The following is a 22052-nucleotide window of genomic DNA, read 5'->3' on the forward strand; positions in this document are numbered from 1 at the left end:
TCAGCAGTGTTGGTTATTTTCTTTTTTTTTGAGGCAGCTGAGCTTAAAAGTTTTAAATTAAGTTTTGTAAATTTCCATGTAGTCTGACAGCCATTTTCTTTTTTTTCTTTTCTTTTTTTTTTTTTTTAACCTGTCAGCTAAATGACTGGTTGTTTGAAACGTGCCAGCCACAAATGACAAACTTACCAGCCACAGCATTTTATTAGTGTAGGATCATGAAATCTTTTTTTATGTGAATACCTCCGCCATGATAATCGTTTTGGTAATTTCAAAAGTCCTTGTATTAACCGATGTCTTTCCCTCTTTGTCTTCTTCCTGTGATTGTCACCCATTCCTCCCTCTTTTGCAGCACCGATCAGGCAGTCGTACAGGTAGGCAGTGAACGATCACGACATTTAACTGGCGGCTCATGAACCAGTGAGGAGGTTTTTAATACAGTCAGGCATGAGGCAAACTGTCTTTTTCCCTTGACTGTAGAAACAGAAAAACGTAAAGAGAAGAAGGAGAAGGGAGTGAAGGGAATGGTAGAGAGGACACCTCTCAGAGGCTTCTTTGCCCCCTAAGGCCCAATGTGGGCTCAGTCCTGTCTAATCTGGCCCAGTCTAACCCCTTGTTTGCTTAGGCCAAATCCAGTCCAGTCGGGTCTGGTCTGGTCTAGCTGGGATCCAGACCAGGGTTTTAGAAGAGTGCTTTGGATCCCTGGTTCTCGAACTCTGACCAGGCGTCGTTCAGTTCCATGAAGATCATTTTAGCGTAATGTTCATAAGGCTTGCCTGTTGCCTGCAGAGACAGCGAGAGCATACGTTTTGTGAATTAATAAAGAACAGTCAAGATGAGAGTAGAAATATTGACCTATAACTGACCTGGCTTAATGCCTAAGCTGCAGGTTATACTGTACCTTATCTGGATGGACAACCAGCACAGCCTTTCTGTAGTACTTCTTCACCTGGTCGGGTGTGACCAGGTCAGCCATGCCCACGGGCTTCCAGCGGGTTTCACCCTCCCACAGCACCGTGTGCAGGGTTGACAGCAGCGCTCGGATGTTTCGCTCCTTCCCCTCAATCCAGTCCAAGATCTGCAGCATTAAGAATGAAGCAAGCCTTTACTATTTTTAGCACGGAAAAGGGCAAATACTGGTTAGCGCTAAGAAGCTACTTTGTGAAGTAAAGCTCTGAGTACCACCTGCCAAAAAGTGCCATGTTGGTCTATCTAATTTTACCCACTGACTAAAAGGTGACTAAGGATCCCATTTAGGCCTGGTGAAATCATCCGGTGTGTTAAGCCAGTTATATCTACATTTCATCAACTCATTTATTTTGAATAGTGTTTGTTTTAGTCCTTCACACATGTATTTAGTTTGTTACCTGCAACTTAAGTGGATCCATGTCTTTGGTGATCTCCTGTCTTCTCATTTCAGCGATGGTCCTCGGTCCCCTCCTATCAGGCCTGGAGGCAAAACCCTGAGTCGACAGCAGGTCCTCAAAATCATCCTCCTTCACCTTCGGCTTGGGGCCTGCATTTCGACACAGCACAGAGAAATTAATTGGGCGATAATGGAAAATATGTGGGAATGAAAAGATGCAAGCAGAGTTTGTTATACAAGATGAGACCTTTGTGGATAAGACTGAAGATTATTTCAGCACCTTCGCTCCATTCCCAAGAAGATTTAGCATCAACACAATGAATATTACAGTTACTTCAATTTTAATCAGCTGGTAAATTCCAGTGCTTATTACTAGTCACGTTTATTCATTTCCACAAGCTTTGGAAAATATTTGAGTGATAGTTGAGGAAATTTAAACTTTAAAATGATCCATAGCTCTCCATCTACTCGGTGTCTCTTACCAAATCCAGGCCCACGCACTCCTCTCTCCTCCCTCCCACCGATGACACTGGAGAAGTTGAGGTTGTAGTTTGGTTTGGAGGGCTGTGAGCCTGCAGGCTGAGAAGCTGAGGATGCTTTGGGTGCGGATCCGGATCCAGATCCGGATCCTGATCCCGGCATCCAAGGTTTGCCCTGGGCTGAGGTGGGTCTTCCAGACTGCCAGGGCTGGGCTTGAGGCTTAGCAGAGGAGGAAGCGGAGGAAGAAGTGGAGGAGGAAGGAGCCTTTGTGCTAAACGAAGGCCCAGAAAAATTACTGCTGGAGGAACCTGCAAGAAAACACGGAGGAATGACAGTCAGTTACTTGAGATGAATCTTTAAGTTTTTTCTCTTAAAGCTATTTTCACCTTTTGAAACACCGCTCACGCTCAGTGTTGTTGCACAGTTACAGGAAACTGAATATGTGACCAGGACTTTTACCTGGTAAAGTGGAAGCCAAGTTTCCTAGGTCGGCAAAAGGATCAAAGGTCTGAGACTTGGCCTTTGACATAGACGACACACCAGAACCTACAAGCAGAGTAATAATGAGTAATATGTGAGTTAGAATTTTTGGGGTTCATAATTTTCTAGATAATACTGGACATTCGTAGAGCTCAGTAATGTTTCTGTCAGCTAACAAACCCTTACATAATTTTCCTCCACATACCTGTGTTGGTATAGTTGGGTTTGCTGGTGGTAGCGCTCATGCCAGTGGTGGTGCCAGCTGCCCAGCTGTCCCACCCACCCAGCAGGTCCGGTTGGCTGGCTGATGATGTCATCTTAGGGGCATCATTTACTAGCTTATCTGTTAACACACAAACGTCCAAAAACTGAGATTTTAAGACACTGTACGGAGGTCTCCGACAGTGAGATATGATGAGGCAGCGGAGGAACTTTGGACAGTTGGGATATAACGCCGAGTGATGTCACAGCAGCCGATGCACTTACTGAGGTTGAAGAGGCTGGTGTTGGAAGCAGGAGTTGGGTTACTGTGACCTGAACTGAACCCGCTGGTGGCTGAACTATCAGAACCCAACAAGTCTCCAAACAGGTCCGGTCCCGAGGCCTGTCGAGAGGAACCCACACTGGAGCCAACACCAGAGCCAGCCCCCATCCCAAACGGATCAAACAGGTCGTCCATGGCTGCAACACAGACACAGTGATATATAACTGGAAATATAACTGGAAGATTTTTTTTAAGATAACACAATCAGCACGTATTAAGCCTTGACCCTTACGTTTTGAGTCTGGTGTGGCCCCACTGGTCGGCCCACTGAAGAACAAGTCTTCCTGCACTGCTCCTGTCTGGCCAGCAGGGGGTGCAAACAGGTCGTTGAGGAGGTCACTGTTGCTGGATGCGGCTTTCATTCCTCCCTGGACTCCTTGATGAGGAGCAGAGGAGGAGTTGGAGGACATGGAAGGAGGTCCGGGGTCAGAGTTCAACCCCAAGAGATCAGCTGTGTCACCAACGGGAGATTCCTGGGCTGTAGGAGGGGAGGTCTGAGAGAAGATATGGACATTAATGGAATGACGGAGGAGCAAAATGAAGCATTTTGGCTGTACTTTTTAACACTGTCAGGGTGCATGAAATAGGACGTCATACTGTCTCGATGGCATCATATCCAAGAATTCCCTCACCTCGAAGTCAGCATCAAACAGCGGTTCACTGGGGTCACGTGACAGCGGCTCCCCACTGGGGGCAGAATAAGAGTAGGATTCTCCTTCTGATTGATCACTCAAGTCCTCGTGGTCATTCACGGATCCCCCTCCTTGACTGTCTGAGGCATCCTGAGGGCCGCTCACATCTACAGATACAAGAAGCAGCTCAGTGGAAATTTGAAGGGCACATTCCCTCAGTGAAGGCGGTGGTAAATCAGGAGGCTAGAGAATGTTTTATGGTGTAAATCCTATATGGTAAAATTAAGGAAGTAAACTAAATGCAAAGCACGCTCCTGCTCTTTAGGAAGGAGGATATTAACCAGAATACTCAGGAGGAATTTTAAAGCCAAAATATTATCACAAGAACACAAGTACAGTACCTTCCCAGTCCAGTGTCTGGAAGAAGTTGTTGGCGTTGGTATCGGTGCTCACAGGAGATTCTGATTCTGTTGCATTGGGGCCCTCGGGGGTCTGAACTGGCTGGGGCGTCTCTGAGTCGTAAAATGCCGAGGAACCTGGCTGACGAGGCAGCTCTGGCTTACCTGAAGTGATTGAGGTTCAATGTTTAGTTATATGTGAATGAGAAAAACACATTACCAGTGGGAGTGAAGGAAGAAAAGAAGAAAGACATATAGATTTATAAGTGAACTGATAAACAGATGGATTATTGTAGATACAGTAAACCAAACCCCACCACTCCCAACCCCAGAGTCTAGCTTTTTATTTTTTTAGTTAAGTCCACCTACCAAATTTGCTGAGGATCTCCTGCTGTTCATCACGAGAGGAGAAAAGGATTTTGGGGTTGAGGCCCTTGGTTTGGAAGCCGTCCCATGGAGGAGTCTTAGTGCTGGGTCTGTCCCTGGGTTCCACCTCAATGTCCAAGTTGACCTGGAACAAGTCTGGGTACTTCTCCTGGATGTCACAGGCATCCAAGTCATACCTGACAGGAGAACAGGTAGAAGGGAAAAGAGAGGGAAAAGGGAGAAGTTACGGAGAGGCCATATGAACAGAACTACTCATGTTGCCATAAAAGTTAGAAAGTCACTTTAACACCTCCACAACAACAGAGTGAGCTGATCAGAAAAGTCGATGCAATCAAACAGTAAATATGAAATTTGCAGAAGAGATGATGTTCATTCAGAAGACAGGCTCAAGACTCTATACATACTTGGCAAACTTGACAGTGGTCGCATTTCTGGGCACAAAACCTGTGTGGAACTGGATCTGAAACATTTTCATGGACGCCATCTGAAACAGAAAAGAATGGAATTTAAAATGTGAGTAAACCACGAATGCAACAGCACAGTCACGGGGCTTCTGAAGGGTCATTTTCCACAGAGATGCTGTGTCCGCTTAAGTTGTCATCGCGGGTATTTTAGGATCAATTGCACTCAAGCTTGCGTGTGTTTATACCTTGGCCTGTAGGCGTCCTCCCAGTGTAGATCTTGCATGATAGATCACCACCAGTACATCTCCCTGGACTGTCACATTGAGGGGAATCTCTGCTCTCCCATCCTCCATCTTAAAATCCCTGTAAAGAGCAAAAGAGTAAGAGAGAGAGAATGAATGATAGAGTACCAGTTTTTAAACATCTTTTTCAGATCAAGGGAAAGCTGAAAGTTATCCTTTTGCGTGTATTAACTTACTTCATCTTGTCGTACTCCTGCGATGTGGTGAGGACCCTCTCATCTCCAACGTACACCTCGCAGAACGGCCTGCACCCATTACGCTGCTTGTTGAACAGCGGCACGGGTGTCATGACGATGGAGCGAATTGTTATGGGCTTGCTGTGGGGGATGATGGGCTCCTCTGCCATCATGTCACACATGTACTCAATATACCTGCAACAATCAAAAGCAACATCAAGGTCATGTCTTGTTGGTTTTTGCTTAACAACTGAATGTTTTGCTGTAGAAAGATGGAAAAGCTTGAAAACTGAGACAAAACAACCTTTTCTACACCTCATGATTTCTATGTTGGTGTTGTTTTACCTCTTGTGTGAGGGCGCTATGCCAGGTGGGCAGCGTTTCATTGAGAACATGTAGACAGCAGCCTCCGCTGTGGTGAAGAGGCGACAGAAACACAGGAAGGAGCAAACGGCCACTGCTGATGCCGCCCTGCCATCCTGCAGGGAGAAAAGGTGAAGGTAACAGTTACAGATATGGCAGCCGTCACCCTCCTCCTTATTTTTTTTCCCCCTTATCATCCATTCATGTCTTGCTCTTGTCTTCCTCTTATCATCTCTCTCCGCCTGATCATGCATGACAGACTAAATCATCAGTCATCTTAATGGCGAGAGGCTACTTACCAGACAGTGAACTATACAGATGTTCCTCTGGTCTTGTTTGAGCCACAGATGCATGTTCTTACACACACTGTAGAGACTGCGGAGGTTGGGAGCACGGCGCACCTGCCAGTTACACTCTGAAACCTACATACACACACATAAAGATACACACCTGTAATAACACGAATCTTGTTTAGCTGCACATTAGTGAAAAAATAACCCTCTTCAGACGAAAACTAAACTTGTGTATCACAGTGCCAACTTACACTGTGTTGGTTTAGAGTAAACAAACCATCCTCTCTCACACACACACACACACACACTTCATACCCTGTTGTGGAATCGAGAAGGCCTGTATGATCGTTTGGAGAGGTTGTAGACAGCATAGTGGCCAGCATGACGGGAATCCAGGAACAGACGCACGTCCTCAATGTTGTTCTTTATCGCTGACTCCACCCCCTCCGCTGGGAAGGACATGACTACACACACACACACACACACACACGTAAAATGTATGTGATGTAAAATGTACACATGTAAAATAATGACTTAATGTCAAAATTATGCAGAAAGAGACAAAAATAATTAAGTAAGAAAGCTTTATGGAGGGTGCTGTGCCTACCTGCTATTCTAGAGGTGATGTACGAAATATCCAGGTCTCCTTTGGCATAGCTGTAAGAGAAATTACAACTACACTTATAAAAGGATAAAATACACAAAGTGGTAGGGAGGACAAAACACAAATCTCTACCAGAAATAAAACGAGAAAGAAAACAGTTTAGACTAAGGTCTGGGAGCCTGCACAAATACAGCCATTAACAAACAGCTTAGTGACACAAGCCGGTTCAGGAACAAGAAAGCGTTGTATTACAATAAACTGATATGACTCCATAATGTTGCAGGATGGAGAGGTAAATGAGTGATGCCTGAATGGACATCTCTACCAGGGCTACCACACAATACAGAATTTCAACCAGTTCTGATGAAGGCTGTCCCACAAGATATGGAAATTAGACAAAGACAGTCCCCAGTTCATCTTTTGAACTTCTTCTGAGTCTTTAAAGTGGCACATGCATCTGGCAGATGCTTGCTGTCACATGAGAATACTCTCAGAAGAATCATTACTCCTTCACGTTAAGCCTTATATTAACATATAATTAAAGTAGAAATGAGGTTACACTGGATTTTTACGGCTAACAAAATCATATTGGAACAATGACAGCAGCAAAAACAACACAGCACGTTTCCTAAGGACAAACAAACTGGAGGCCAAGCAAAGAAATTGATCTATGATCTATGCTGATGACACTCGGCTTTATCTGTACGGTGTTAGGACACACAGGTGATGCTAGTTAAGACACAGATGCTGCTGAAATGGTGATTTAGTAAGCAGTGGAGCCATATTAAAACCGTAACTGCCATTCATTCATTCACTCATTCATTCCTTCCTTATAAATTAAACATACAAATTATATGATTAGTATAGTGTATAATTTAGACTGCTTTCTGGTATTTACCTTGTCAAACAAAGGCCAACATTGCTGCACGATTAGGTTTAATTTCAATGCCTTGGTACTAATTGGGCCAATAGTTTCCTTTATCATGCATAGAGCATACGTTTCACTTGTTTTGTTATTCGCTGATGTCATTTTCCAATTTATTTTCACTCTAAAAATGATACTCTATCCATCTATCCAATTCACATCACGCTCTGCATTCATTCAACTGAATTATTGAATGTGTGATGTTAGGATCAGCAAGCTGTGATGACGGACACAGCACAACAAAAAATGCATAGTTGGTTGTTTTCAATTTTTCCTCTAAATCAAACACAAACTGTGGGACACACAGAGCGACGCATGAGTTGATGCACTTCACCGACCCATATTTACCTTGGGCTGCTAGGTGATGGACACATAGAGGGACCATGAGGGATTGGGACAGAAAAAAGAAACAACAAAAAAAATAAACAAAAACGACCAAACAAATGTAACAAACTGATGATAGAATAACAAAATGAAACATCAAACGTTAACGGGTTTGGATGGAGTGGCTATTTAAGGAACACTTTGCTTCATATTTTCAACCCTTTTATACGTATCAGTCACAGAGGCCGACTGGATCTAGGCCGGCCGACTAGATAACTCCCATCGTCCACTGACTTCTTCTCATGCCAGTGGCTGGTCAAAGAACTACAAAGGGAGATAACCTGCAATAAGATTTGTCTTTCCCTGCTGTCACAGTGGAGAACCACATTTCAGGCAGAGAGCCAAGTAGCAAAATGTTCCTTTTAAAAGGAAAATCTGGGGGCAGGGTAAGTATGATTATGAATGGTTATATAGACAGTTTGCAAGTGTAGAAATATAATAATAATCATCGACATTTACGTCAGGCAGGTGAAACAGGATGACTGACAATTACAACATATTGTTTAGAAAATGTTTACGCTATTTGGTGGATGCCTGCATTCAAATTTCCTTACAGCACCACAAACATGGAGGTGGAATTGTCTGGGTTAAATAAGTATTAAATAGACCGATGTGAAGTAGCCAGTGCAAAATGTGGAAAGTTCAACTGAATGTTCAGTCAGCTCCACAGTTTATAAAAACATTATCATTATGGAAATCATGAGATCAATTCAGCAACACATGTCCATGTTATGCCAAGTAAGGAAAAAACTGACTGTCTGGTTATATGAATGAAGCACAGTCAGCTGATTTGTAATTACAATAACGACTAACTGAAAAGACTTAAACTAAAATATGAATAAATACAACAATGATATTCATGGTAACATGGTTGAAGCACCTTACCTGGCTACTGACTGGATCACCTTAGAGGAAGTGTCCTTTATGTTGGTGAGGAAGCGCTCTGTTCCCCCCCTTAAGATGTCCAGGAGGCCACTGCCCGACTGATCAGGATCGTACATGCCTATGGGCATCAGGGGAAAGAGACAGAACGCTGAATAAGATGCATTTGCGTTTGTTGCCATAGTTTAAGCACTGACACAGTTAATACAACAATGACGACAAAATATTTGCATAAAAAAAATCTGTAATATTTTCATTTTCAAATTCTTATCTTATAACCTGATGTTGAGACACAACAACAGGCAGAAGACTCAGACTGATTCAACATCATGTATTGCTCAGGTCTGGAGGTATGAATGGACACGAGGACTGGTGTCACTCTCAAGGGAAAGAGCAAACACATTCTACCTTGCGACAGATGGTTGACTGACAGTGCAGCAATCCTCTTAATGGCCAGTACTCAGCCTGTACGTGCGTTTGTATAGCTGTTTGTGTGTATACATGGGAAAATGATAAGCCCGTTAAGCTCGGTTAAAGGAAATGTAAAGATAAAATATAATTTTGTCACCAAGTACCTTCAGCTCATTCTCTTAACGATCTCATTTTAATATCCAAAGAAAGAGACTGAGCTGCTTCCTGAGCTTGCGTACTTTGCTTCAGCCTGCTTCAGACACACTGCAGGGTGGACAATCAACCGGTCATCGTACCAAATGCCAGTATTTGGTCTGCGGCTGTATATTTGTTTTACAGTTTGCTTTTCATCATTTCACCATGGCCACGCATCAGTCAAGGTTAGAGGGTTACAGAGCGACTGAATATAACATTGACAATGAAACAGTGCAGTGGAAACCATGTTGACTCACAAAAAAAAGAAATCCTGAGAATGGAGAGATTGAGAGTAAAATATCTCATTATGAAATGTCCGCTGTATTGATCGTCATTCTATAAATCACCATGCAAAGGCTCGGTTACATAATTTTAATTTCAATCACACATGAGGATCTGGATCTGGTTAAAAACAACTGACCTACTGACTGTTAGTCATGACCCCCTGTCTCAGGAGGAAGATACTTTTCAGTTTCCTCACAGGACCCTGGATACAAAGCAACTGTTGTGTGTGTATTTTGTGTGGCAGCAGTCGGGTGGTCACGGGCGAACCAACCAGATTACCTACTGCCATGCGTGACTTCCAGAGATACGGGCGGTGTCTCGGGGGTATGGATATGTGCGTGTGAACATGTGCTCCTGGCTGATTAGAAATTAGGGCTTGTAAGAAAAGATAAGTTCAGTGAAATTAGGTCTTTTGTTCAATCGTATCTCGAAAAACAGCTGTACAGCTGTTTCTAAGTCATAACATGTAGTTATTTTGTCAGTTTGTTGGAGTGCAGCATAGCTAATGTATCCACACTTGAAACAAAGAAACATTATAAAAAAAAAACATACACAAACCCACAATCTCTCTAACAAACACGGGCCCAACCCTGTTGAGAGCATTGCATTGTCACCTAAACATTCCCTCACCTGCATTGTTGTGGACATTATGGACCTGCATCGGCGGCTGGGCTCCATTGTTGCCAAAACCTCCATTCTGCTCCAGCAGCTGCAGACATTCATAGCCATCATACACTGGACGCCAACAGTAGTACGCACTCAACATTGTAACAGGTAGTTCACAAAATTAAAACTAAGATGACAAAAAAGAGGGAGATAAGAAAATCATCAGAAAGACAAAAACCTTCCTACAAAATGTCATCTTAAAAAATGTTTTTTTTTTTGGTTTAAAATACCAAATTACATCCCAGCAAAGAATAAAAATGGAGCTTGATAGAAAATAACGGTCAGAGGATCACAAATAGAGGAACAGAAAAAATCCGTTCCAATCAGTTCCAAAGATTTCCAAAAAGCAGACACTACATAACGTAAAACTGCTCATCTGAGATGTGTTGGATAAAAATAATTTTCCAATGAGAACTGGAGCGTCTGGGTCTGTGTTAAAGCAGCCAGACTGTGTCTCTCTTCCTCTCTGGGACGTCTAGCGCATTTCCCTCTCAGTATTTCACTTCCATCTTTGTTCTCTTCCTTCACAAGTTTCCTCCTCTGTGCTCCATCTCACAGTCTGCCTCTCCATATGTCTGTGCCAAGAAGCAGCAGAGAGAGGAGGAGGAGAAGGAGGAGAAGTAGGAGGATTATAATCTCCTCATGTCCAGCAGGGAAACCCCTTCTTAACCTTAATCAGATCAGCAATCGCCAAATCTGCCTTCACACTGCACACCAGCCTTATCAGGACTGCCTTCAGTAAGAAATTGGTTGGGATATAGACAAACACTGTTCCCTAATTAACTAATTTGTTCCCAAGGGAGAAAAAAAAGCACTTAAGTATTCATATTTCTTTTTTAATTGTAGTAGAAATTTAGTTCAAGATACAAACACTGACTCCATCAACCAGGCACATGTTGCAGAACAGAAAGTTGTCAGCAGAAAGAAGAGTCACTGCAAACCTGGAGATTTTTGACATTGAAATCAGCTTTATGTATATGACAACTGTGGTTGAGGATTTGGTGATAAGTACCAGGATTTGTGGATTTGTGGTAAGAACCATAAGAAGCTGTGGCTGCTAAGTTGGTCCTGGCTTTTTTTCTGCTGCAAAACCGCGGCTAAAATCTTCAATCTGATTGTGCTGAATTAGCCTCTGTGGGTGGTAGATGAAAGAAGAAGTATCTGCCTCAACACAACAGTGACTCTGCCAGCCACAATCCTGCTTTACTAATGAGGCGCTGGTATCGGTTCATGTTTATTTTGAATTTCAGTTCACACATTTTCCACCTCTGCGTCTCTCTGTTTCTTTGGACCCACTAGGACGACGCCAGCTGGGAAGAAAGGAGCTTGGAGGAAGAGAATACAGACTCCTTTGTGCCAGCCACTCTGTGTGTGTGTGTGTGTGTGTGTGTGTGTGTGTTGTTTGTGAAGCTAAACAAGTGTCACCACATCTGCAATTTCAGAGCGTACGAGTGTGCGTGCACGTTTACGCACACGGTGGAGGAAGCTGTGCAGTCGCCCCGTCAATACCCTTCTAACAGGCTCGCAGACACTGAGGATGTGCTTCTGTGGCTCAGCCAGTCAACTCGTTTACTCACCACATTACTCAAATACACTTTTACTGTGAAAGTAATCCTCTACTCAAAATTGAAAACCGAAGCAGACACATTATAACTGCTACCCACGGTGTCTGGTGAATTCAAGAATTCGCATTTAGAAATTAGACTAACTCAGAAACCACACACTATTAAACAAAATGGAAAGTCTAATTTCCTTCATCAGTTACCAGTCTACTTATTTCATTGCTGCAGGCACTTTCTAATCTAGGTGTTTTGTCATTTCCTCTTGTCCCTTAGTCAACAAATTAACGAGCCAGAACCAAAACTTAGCTCCATTTCAGTGCTGATATTTTCTTTGTTATTTGATATTTCCTCAAAATCCAATCTGTGTTTGTTTCAACTGTATTTGGGAAGGCAGTGACTTCAATTTCAACAGGACTTACATAGAAAAAAGTTCAGGTTTTGCTTGCAACAAAACAGCACAGCATAGTCATCATGAACTACAAGCTAAAGATGGAATAACTAATTGATAGTGAAGAAGACCTTTTACTGTAGTATAACTTCTTTAATCTAGCGCCATTGTATTTTTTTCACAACAGCACTGCATGCAGTCATGCACACACACCTACCTCTGTAATGGGAGACTTGGGGTTGACGTTGCGTGCTGCTGCTATCTCCTGGAGCTGGTTGACCAACTCTGTAATAGACAGACGCTCCTCTGGGTTCACCTTCAACATGGATCCTGGAGAGTGGGAGGAGGAGGAGGAGGAGGAGGAGGAGGAGGAGGAGAGGGGTGCATTGGAGGGAGGAAGGAAGGAAATTTGAAGGGGGATGTTAAAATCTAAAGAGGTGGTGCAACAAAAAATGAGCCTGCTGGAGAAGGCGATTATAAATGCTGTGAGGTCAGGTTTGTGGATAATACAATGGTAATACCAGTTATGAAAAATCAAGAAACTTAAGAAAATATACAGTTAATCAGTAACTGATTTTTCATTACTCAAACAAAATGATAAAAAAATGTATTACTTTTTAAATTTACATTTTCATGTGTGACACTTTGCAGGAAATGGACATTACTTTCCACCAGATGGAGCTTTTCAACTTGATTTACTAGTTTAGAAATTTTACCCAATTAACCTGCCTTCAATTTTTACAGTATATGAACGCTACGTCTAGAGGTGCCGTCCTAAACATTAGTATATTTGGCTCGTGGTGCCAACTGTGACTCATGGGCAAGCACAGAAGCAGATAAATGAATGAATAAACGGATGAACGGATTGATGAGAATAAACTAGCACGGACGAGCCGGCAGAAAGACAGGCAGGACGTACGTATGAGGTCGTGATACACAGTGTACTTGACATCGTTCTGAGGGATGGAGTATTTCCCATTGACGATTTGTAGCTTGGCCCCCTCCTCGAATGGGTGCTGCTTAAAACACAGCAGGTAGAGGATGCATCCAAGGGCCTGTGTGGAAGAGCAGAAAAAATAATAAACTCCCAAGTCATTTTATGAACAGAAGTGCAGAAAGTGATCATCAGCCTAAAAAGTCGTGTTGTTGTGTTGCTGTTGTGGGTTTCTTGTGTGAAAGGTCAATGTTATTATTTCTCGTTTGATAAAAGGAAATACCGCTTTCCCCAAACCTAAGAGGAAAACACAACTTTTATTCCTCACCAACAGACTGTGACTATGGTCTGTTGACAGTACACAATGTTGTTTGCTGTTTTAACAAAACAGTCACAGCATCTCCTGAATCAGAAATTGCTGTGGTTGGATCTTTGATTGTCTTGGCTTCACAGAGAACCAGTCTTATAGACATTGGGTCTCGCTACCTCAGATGAGGCAAAGGTACGATCTGTAACATGACTGGACCCGGGTTAACACTATTGTCCTCATGGTAGCTGACAGCAGAACAAATGCAAAGAGAGAAAAGTAAAGGGGTCTGACCCAGATGTCCTGTTTCTCATTGATGGGGAAGTTGGAGTAGAGATCAATCATCTCTGGCGTTCGGTATGCTGGAGTTGTGTTCCTTGTGATCTACACAGAAAGAAAAAAACAAAATAAACACAGCTGATTTTAGAACAAATTATCTTAAAACCTTCTGATTATTTTGAGGACAAATAATTACTTGTCCCCACATTAAGAAGTAAGCATGCTTTTTCCACTTCAGATTTCCGATCATAAAAAGCTTTTTCCTCCAGCATCTTGTTTGTGCCACCAGCCTGAAAATAGGCGCCTGATGGACACCCATGTTATTACATTAAGAGACCAGGATCTCTGGGGTCCTGCACACTGAGGTCATCTGTGGCAAAGCTCCTGTGTGTGAGTGTGTGTCTGTGTGGCTATGGTATAAATATAATTAACCTCATTGATCAGTCCTTCCTGGACCTCCAGCTGTTAATTCGATTGAAGGTTTCTGGTTCCTGTCCAATAACATATTAGTATTACCACTGATCCACTGTGACTTCTGGATGTGTTGTTTTTTCTCTCAATTAAAAAATTGACTTTCATAATGAAATTAGAGAATATAATATTCAGAGAAAACTGGCTGTTCTTTGTTATGTTAAAACTTATAGTGCAAATAAAACCTTTGTCTGATGTGAAATATTTATATTTTTATATATTTATATTTTCTGTATTTCTCAAAACATGTACTAAAGACACCTGGTGTAAAACAACCTTCTTAAAATCAAGACCATGAAATATACTGACAATATCAGGGATGAAAAAACTAATATATACATGTAGATTATTTCAATATTATTGGAGATAAACAAAACTTGAAGCAAAAAAAAAGAAGAATCAATGTATTGTATAAGGAGGGATGTGTTGACATTAGCCTGAACTGATGTTTGAGTGTGTGCGCACCTCATCCTCCACCATGGACCTCTTCTGTGCCGACCAGCTGTAGTCAGGGTAATGTGACACTGTGGTGGCGCTGCCAAAGTCACAAAGCTTGATGGTGCCCTGGTTACTAATCAAGAGGTTCTCAATCTGCAACACATCAAGTAAACAGCAAGCATGTCAATCAATACATTTATAATTAGCAATTAGTGATCGTAATAGCTGCTGATTTAAAGTATTACCAATTGTTTTGCTTTAAATTGCAGCATCTTATACATATAATCACCTACACATACACATATTATAGATACTACCACCAAGGACAGACCGACCTTGAGGTCTCTGTGTATGATTGGAGGTTTCTGTTTGTGCATGTGCTGCACGGCGCGGCACGTCTGGTAGAGGATTTTCAGTACAGTGTCACATGACAGGGGAGCTCTCTGCTCGACCCGCTTTATAAAGTCCACCAGCTGACCTGAGGCAGAGGAGACACACAGAGATGAATGAATGAAAACACATCAGTCAAAGTGAAAGTGACACCTGCTACTAACCACATGGATTTTTTTTTGACTGTTGATTGTAAGTTGTCAGAAAATATAAGACCCTGCAGATAAAAGGGGAAGCCTTGCATCATGGATTAAAATACCTAATCAAATAATGGAATTAAAAGATGCTTCACATACATCATAGAAATGTTTGAAAGTAGTACTGATACATCATTTTCAAGCGTAAGTAAAGAGCTGTTTGCTTTTACAGCTGAAAAACTGCTGAACGAAAACGAACAGAAAGGAAGCGGAAAGGCCACAGACGGGAAACGGTTTCATCACAAACGCCTTTCAGTTAAAGTTACTGGGAAACAGTAGTGGCACCTCAGATTTACAGCACTTTAGCTGGAAGAATGAGTAAGCACTGATTCAGCAGTGACGGAACAGACAGAGAATGAGGAACAGAAGTACAAGTATTGGGAAAATGTCTTTGGAAGTGTGTGTGTATGTGTGCGTGTGTGTGCGTGTGTGTGTGTGTATTTACCTTTACACAGCTCAGTTAGGATAAGGAACTCGGCCTGTCCAGTGTCTGACTCCTCCTTGCTGATGGAGGCAGCAGAGCAGAACTGGACCATGTTGGGATGACCTGACAGCTTTTTCTATGGAACCAGTGGGTCAAGGAACATACAGCATGTACACGACTGTGGTGTCAGGCCTGGCCTCGGGTCAGTTATTTCAGAATCTCAAACAGAAATCACTGATCACAGTCACTGATTAAACTTTGAGTTTAATGAGTCATTGTGGCCACAGATTTGGGTAGAAATCTCTAACCAATTCTACTTTGATGCATAGCCTCAAACGAGCAGTTTGTTCCTAAACTGTACTGCAGCTTGTTTCGGTCAATTTGGGAAGAGATTATAGTGGGGTGATAGGAGGAGTTCACCCGGTGACTTTAAAGTTTGTTTTTCTGCTTCATCAGCATTCAAGTCATCAAACGTTATGCAAATAACTACGCTCTGAAAAGACAAATGTTGCAATGGATCCAGGAACATAGTGTGTCATTTACCAATAGCCTGTGCCTCCACAATGTGCCTCACAGCATGAATCAACTATTGCCCAACTGTGCAAGAGATGTCCCAGCATTTTTCAAAGCTGCTCGCCAAAAGGTTCATTGGTCCCCTCCACTGACTCAGTTTTTCTCATTAAAAAAAAACAAAAACTGGGGCTTCATAAAATAAAACAGCTCCAGAAGCACTGAAGTGCAGTGGATGCTTCAGGCCTTTAGAGATAAGAAAACTGAGAAAAGATTCACAAATGTCAAGCTTGTAAGCACAGAACCACATAATACATAGCAGTCTGTGTTTGTGTAAAACCACAAGTTAAACACTGTAATTATATGCTAGTCCCTGGCATTGTGTGGTGTTGCCAATAAACAGTAGTAATGACAGTTTATTACGCTGGAGGTGCATTCCACAACCTTATGAAGTCATGGGTGAGAGTTTAACTTGCCTTTGTCACATGTCACCATCTGCTGTGTGTTAAAAAAGAAACGCTCTATAGTGATCTTAAGAAAAAAACTGTCTTTTCATGCTGGTCTGGAAATGATAATGGATACCATGAAGCAGACTTCCTGTATGATTTCCTTGTTCTTCTCCTCCTCATTGGACAGCAGCCTCTGAAACAATAGCACACACACACAGACACAGACCATTGGTTTGTTGCTCATCAACAGTCTACACATCATTCGCTTTGAAGATGAGAAAAAGGATTTCAAGGCCAAGTCAAACTGAATAAGAGATTATCACATTAACTGCTCATGCTGATTACAGAGACCGACCGGCTCAGTGGCCACCATTGACGCAGGGACCAAACTAAAATGGATCTTCACAAGCAAACACAATCAAACATGGTCAGTATTTAACACCTTGATATTTAATACCTCTGGTAGCATCTTAACCCTACATAACCAGCAGTGTTACAGAGAAGAGACCACTGAACCTATCTGCCCAAAATCTTCATACTAAACACCAACAATAAAGAAATTTCACAATCTGCAGTGTTTAATTTTAGTTGAGAAAAGCATGATTACACATACAACACGTACAGTATAGAGTATAGAATTTATTAAGTATAGAGTCCCTGCATAATCAAAACTTTGCCATAATTATAAGAAACAACATGCTTGAGGAATGTTTCCTGAGCAAAGGGATCGACAGAATATTAGCAGCCCACATTAGCACATTAAACAGTTTCTTAATATGCAGTTAGCATAGCATAGTGTCTAAATAGGAAAAGGGCTAAAGTCCTCTCTGTGTTATACTGCGAAGGGTTAAGATGATAAAGTCCACTCATATGGAGTAATGTAGTGCATACACAGCAATTTACACACTGACTGGTATTTACTAATAATGTGTTTTACAAGTGTGTTTTGTAGAAGGCAGAATCAGTGTGCACAGAGCTAATGTTGCTGATTCAGTACATCATTTATAGACATTGGCGTGCCTAATAAGAAGGGAGTGAATTAATGAAGGAATGTGCAATACTGACTGGTACAGCCAAAATGTAAGAGTGGCTCAACATGTAATAAGTAGTAACGGGTACAATTTCCTTTGTGGTTACTTCTTTATCTTACCTTCAGGGCATAGTCTTTACCACTGCTCATGTCCTGGGCTTCATACACAAAGGCAAATCCACCTGAGAAAAGAGAAGAGAAGAGCGACCAGGATGTAATTCACTTTGTCTCTATCTACATGAATACTACATATGACTCTTAAGCTCTTAAAATGAAACATGATCATCAATTCATCAATCGCAGATGTTCAGTGCACTGCAGAAACTATGTGGTGCAGTGTGGGATGTGCTGTAATATGGTCTAATGCAGCTACTGCCTTGAATTAATGTTGAATTTGTTATGGCATAATTGTAAAAATGACAACTCACAAAAAAAGCACTGGTTGTGTGGGTCTATGGTACAACTGAGTACTGAAACAAACACATCCACACTTGATATGTCACTCGTCTTTGGGATTACTAAGGACAGCTATAAAAAAAAACAAACAAACGAGAGGGAACATATTCAATGCCCCCAGAACACCATACATCCCACTCCACAGTATACTGAACTCAGTGACTTTTACCTCATGACCTCAGATAGCACAAAACATTCCAGCAGCACCCTGCTCCCTACACAACCACAAACAGTCAAACCTACAAGCTGCCAAGTACAATAATCACTGTCTTATCTTTCGGCCACTGAGTGGCCACATTGTAGAAGTTGGAGCTTAAATGCTTTGCTGAAGAACACCACAACACACTTGACGTCTCTTGTCACAAGATCACTTCCTTAACATTTAGGCTACCGCTAAGCCCGGCTGAACCTCCACCTTTTCACTGAAGGTGTGGCTGAAACCTGAACTGGTGATAATCTGCCAAGCGCTGCTGTATTCATTAGCACGCTATCAGAGAGGAAGGAGAATCAGCTTTTCATGACCAGTATGATCAGCCTTACACAAACATCCACACAACTGGACATGCATTTTTACACCAGTGAGGCATACAGATCAAAACCCTGCCCTCACTACAATGTATTTCATGGAGGAAATCTGTGCTACTTAAAGCCCAGTCACTTAAAGATAATATAAGATAATCTAAACTTTACTGATCTCACACAGGGAATTTTAAGTGTCACAATAGTATGACAATAGATGCACAGATGAAACTTTTTAAAAACATTTTCTATATGGACAATTTTAAATAATTAACGATGGGTAAGTACTTGTTGAGTTAAATATCGATCTGTTCACAGCTGTGAACAAAGGTCTTGTACAAAGATGTTGAACTATGGGTGGAATTTATGGTCCGTGACATTTACAATATGTCAACTATGACAATTTCTTCCTACATCAGTACATAACATTTCTTTTCTTGCACTGGCTTCATTTTGAATTTTGAGACTTAAGTCACTGTGGCTGGCAGACAAGAAACTTTTTCATCAAGTGTTTGTGCTCACAGGTATATGTACTGAGCAAGCCACACTTTAAACAAGGCCAGGGCAGGGTTACCATAGCAATGAGTAAATCAACTACCAGCCTTCCTTTGCTCTGTGAAAACCCAAAAGAGGACACTCAAGATTCCAATCAGGTCTTTATTTACACAGGGAAGATTACCCAGGTGTATTATCCGAACTTTCATTCAGCCAGCTATCACTTCAGTACATAATTTCTTATCCACTGGAACAACATCTGTGAGCAATGCCACTGACTTTGCTTTGAGAATTCACACCCGTCCCTGTGGGGATCACATGTCTTCCTCTGTTTTGTTCTGGCAAAGGGAGGGAATGAAAAGAAATGAAAAGCTCAATTTCCTTTGCTCCAATTACCAAGCCATTCCAAGAGAAATACTGAGAGGTGGGGTAACACTCCTTCTTTATCATTCCCTATGTTGTTAAATCTTACTCAGGTTAGAATCTTTGTGCGCATGTTAAATAATTACAGGAATATAAAATGAAAGAAGCAGATCTTATCCTTATCCAGTCTAGCTCTGAATAAAGAGAGCTCTCTGGTCTACTGTTTCACCTGCTCAGAAAGGGGACATGAAAGGCAAAAGAAAGTGAAGTGAATGTGAAGATCCCAATCTTTGCCTCACTAACCTGAAGAGGACAGAGTCTGTGGTTGTCAAGCTTAGTTAAGTACTACAATGATGACAAACCAAAAAGATTCTTTGAAGTGGAACAAACCTTGATTGCCTATCTGCCCATGCGGCAGGTACAACGCACAGCAAAACTAGTCAAAGCTGTAAAAAAAAAAAAAAAAAAAATACAACCATCTTGTTACAGCCAGCCATTGTATTCTCTCACCAAAGATCTCAGTGAGGGACGGCAACAAAGAACAGGCCTTCAAACAGCAGGACGGGAATTGAAAAGGCAGTAGTTTAGTGTAAAATGATCTTGAGTTTTGGCATCTGCTCTAACTTTACAAGTTTTATCTCTCTCCAGCCAACTATCATGGCTGATGATGTGCAATCACAACACTGATTATACTGTTGATTAGAGTAGGATTGTTGCAGAAACAATAAGTTGATAGTGTACCTACAGGAAGTTAAATAACAACAATTTACTTTAGCGTATAATGACTAACATTATATTAATTGTTTACATTAATCATTTACTGTTTGCTCTACCAGCCACTATGGCAAGTAACTAACCATGTACGATAGTATAGCAAGACTGTCTTGCCACTTTGCAGGGGGCATGAAACAGCAACAATCACTGTTTGCTGCCACAGAGAGGAAACATGACCCGTGGGTTTACACATGTCCTGTAACCAGAGTCACTGCATAAAGACAAATACAGGCTGTGTCAGATTCAAACTCACACATTATTATAAACCAATTTTGCTGAAGTAGCTGTTTCTTTGAATTTTACAGCACATGATGAGGGGACAGCCGTAATGGTATTTTTTGTAATTAATATGTAGCTCATAAGTAAGATCATTCATCTTAGACTTGCTTTAGAAAACTATATATTGAAAAGTCAAAGAAGTCAAACTTTAAAAGTGTCATGCTGATCGTCCCAGGACTAATTCAGAAATTTAAAAACCAGGTTTCCTGGTCATTTAATCTTTCGCTTTTCATTTGTTTATTTTGCAGCTCAAGCCAGAAACACATGAATAAAAGAAAAAAAAGGGGGGGGGGGATCAGGGAAAGAGGAGTACTGGCTCCAAACCAGTCTCTCGCTTGATGACAGAGGGAAGAGTCTGACAAAGCTCTGTAGATGCTTTGATTTGGTTGTTAGTTTCATTCACATTAAAACTAACAGAGTCCTGAACACAGCCTGTTAACGAAGAGTCTGGGTAACAACACTGTCATTACAGATAGTTTTATTCTATCACTGCATGTCGACGTGTCTCCTCTACAGTGATCTTTCTCTTGAGTCAAACATGTCTTCCTGCCTAGAAAAAAAATAAGGCTTGAGGTGTGTAGCTAACAACAGATTGAGAGCTGATAGACAAGTAAAATGCAGTCTTGCGTACATTCATGTTTCTCGCTGTGACTTAACTTGCAGCTCAACAACAACAGATGGTAACGTAACAGACAAGACAAGTTAAAAGTTGTCCGCATCACCTTCTCACTCCATGATCTGGAAATTGATTTGGCGCCTGTTGGACATACGAAACCAAATTATCAACTGGTGTTTACTTGGTGACTCATAGCTCTGCACTTGCTAAAGCTATTTTCACTGACTACCTATAGAGGTTTGTTAGCCCGTTCAGCTAGCTAGCTAGCATGCCAAGCCGCGCGAGCCGTTATCAACATTTCACGTAGAGTTACGCCATCTCACCTTCTGCGATCACCCTCTTGATCCTCAGTTTCATGTCACCGAGCTCAACGACTTGTCCGACGAAGTCATTCTGGTCCCGGCTGGCCGCTCCGGACGAGCCGGGCCCGGCTAGAAAATCCAGTGCCGACTGGAACAGGGACATCTTATCCGCCCAGCTTCAGACTCACAGAAGCCGGCTCCGGGCGAGGGAAAGAGCTGTCAAAATCCCAGCAAGCTCAGCAGAAACACTATAGGGCGGTTTACTCTGTTATGAAGACTTGTAATCAGGTGATATTATTCTTTCACTGGAAGCAAACATCCTCTTCCTGCTGCTAGGCTGACGAGGCCGCCACCATCGCCAATGCTGCTGACTTCCGTGAGGGGCGATGACGCTACGACACGACCCAGTCATGTGACGTAGAAAAAAATGTTGCTGATGTTTTCCTTGTGTTGAAATGTAACCATACAGAGGCATTTTCATATCCACGCTTTGAAATTAATATTTGTCTAAACTGAATGTCGGATAAAGATATTTTAATATTCACAAAGAAGGAACTTGGTAAAAACCCAGATTCACTGGACAGTCACTAAACCTATCCATTCAGACTATGTGTTCGTGATATAAAGCTTCCTCTTTTATTTGAACATTTTCTTTGCAGGAAAATACAGATGCACATACTGGCAGTGAAAAGGGT

General features: G+C 41.9%; 1 protein-coding gene across 3 annotated transcripts; it reads right to left on the minus strand.

The window, feature by feature from the left end:
• Nucleotides 1–87: 87 nt before the first annotated feature.
• Nucleotides 88–21704, minus strand: gak (cyclin G associated kinase). 3 transcript variants are annotated; one of them, XM_022765199.1, is made up of 30 exons: nucleotides 21379–21704; nucleotides 17674–17735; nucleotides 16657–16716; nucleotides 15586–15700; nucleotides 14889–15031; nucleotides 14581–14706; nucleotides 13660–13749; nucleotides 13044–13179; nucleotides 12342–12454; nucleotides 10139–10217; nucleotides 8621–8738; nucleotides 7700–7705; nucleotides 6430–6479; nucleotides 6138–6286; nucleotides 5829–5951; nucleotides 5512–5645; nucleotides 5167–5361; nucleotides 4934–5051; nucleotides 4689–4768; nucleotides 4267–4460; nucleotides 3901–4062; nucleotides 3500–3666; nucleotides 3100–3361; nucleotides 2810–3004; nucleotides 2529–2666; nucleotides 2303–2389; nucleotides 1846–2151; nucleotides 1365–1513; nucleotides 899–1075; nucleotides 88–780 (listed from the first exon to the last, which is right to left on the minus strand). In XM_022765199.1, exons 1-30 carry the CDS (start codon nucleotides 21518–21520, stop codon nucleotides 679–681), a joined length of 3978 nt encoding a protein of 1325 aa, XP_022620920.1. In that variant the 5' UTR covers nucleotides 21521–21704; the 3' UTR covers nucleotides 88–678. The 3 variants fall into 3 exon arrangements, with proteins under 3 accessions (XP_022620920.1, XP_022620919.1, XP_022620922.1); XM_022765198.1 differs by having other exon boundaries at nucleotides 7700–7708; XM_022765201.1 differs by lacking the exon at nucleotides 7700–7705.
• Between the last annotated feature and the right edge of the window lie 348 nt (nucleotides 21705–22052).

The sequence above is a fragment of the Seriola dumerili genome, unplaced genomic scaffold, assembly GCF_002260705.1.
Source record: "Seriola dumerili isolate Sdu_G_001 unplaced genomic scaffold, Sdu_1.0 BDQW01000668.1, whole genome shotgun sequence".
NCBI lineage: Eukaryota > Metazoa > Chordata > Actinopteri > Carangiformes > Carangidae > Seriola > Seriola dumerili.

What these genes read in the sequence shown, in the direction of transcription:
- gak (XM_022765198.1), bottom strand. Translation starts at nt 21,520, where the DNA reads ATGTCCCTGTTCCAGTCGGCACTGGATTTTCTAGCCGGGCCCGGCTCG. An exon ending in ATGAGAAACAGGACATCTGG is followed by an intron (nt 13,180 to 13,659) that starts GTCAGACCCCTT and finishes TCTTCCACACAG; the next exon opens with GCCCTTGGATGCATCCTCTA. An exon ending in CAGGAGTACGACAAGATGAA is followed by an intron (nt 5,052 to 5,166) that starts GTAAGTTAATAC and finishes TGCTCTTTACAG; the next exon opens with GGATTTTAAGATGGAGGATG.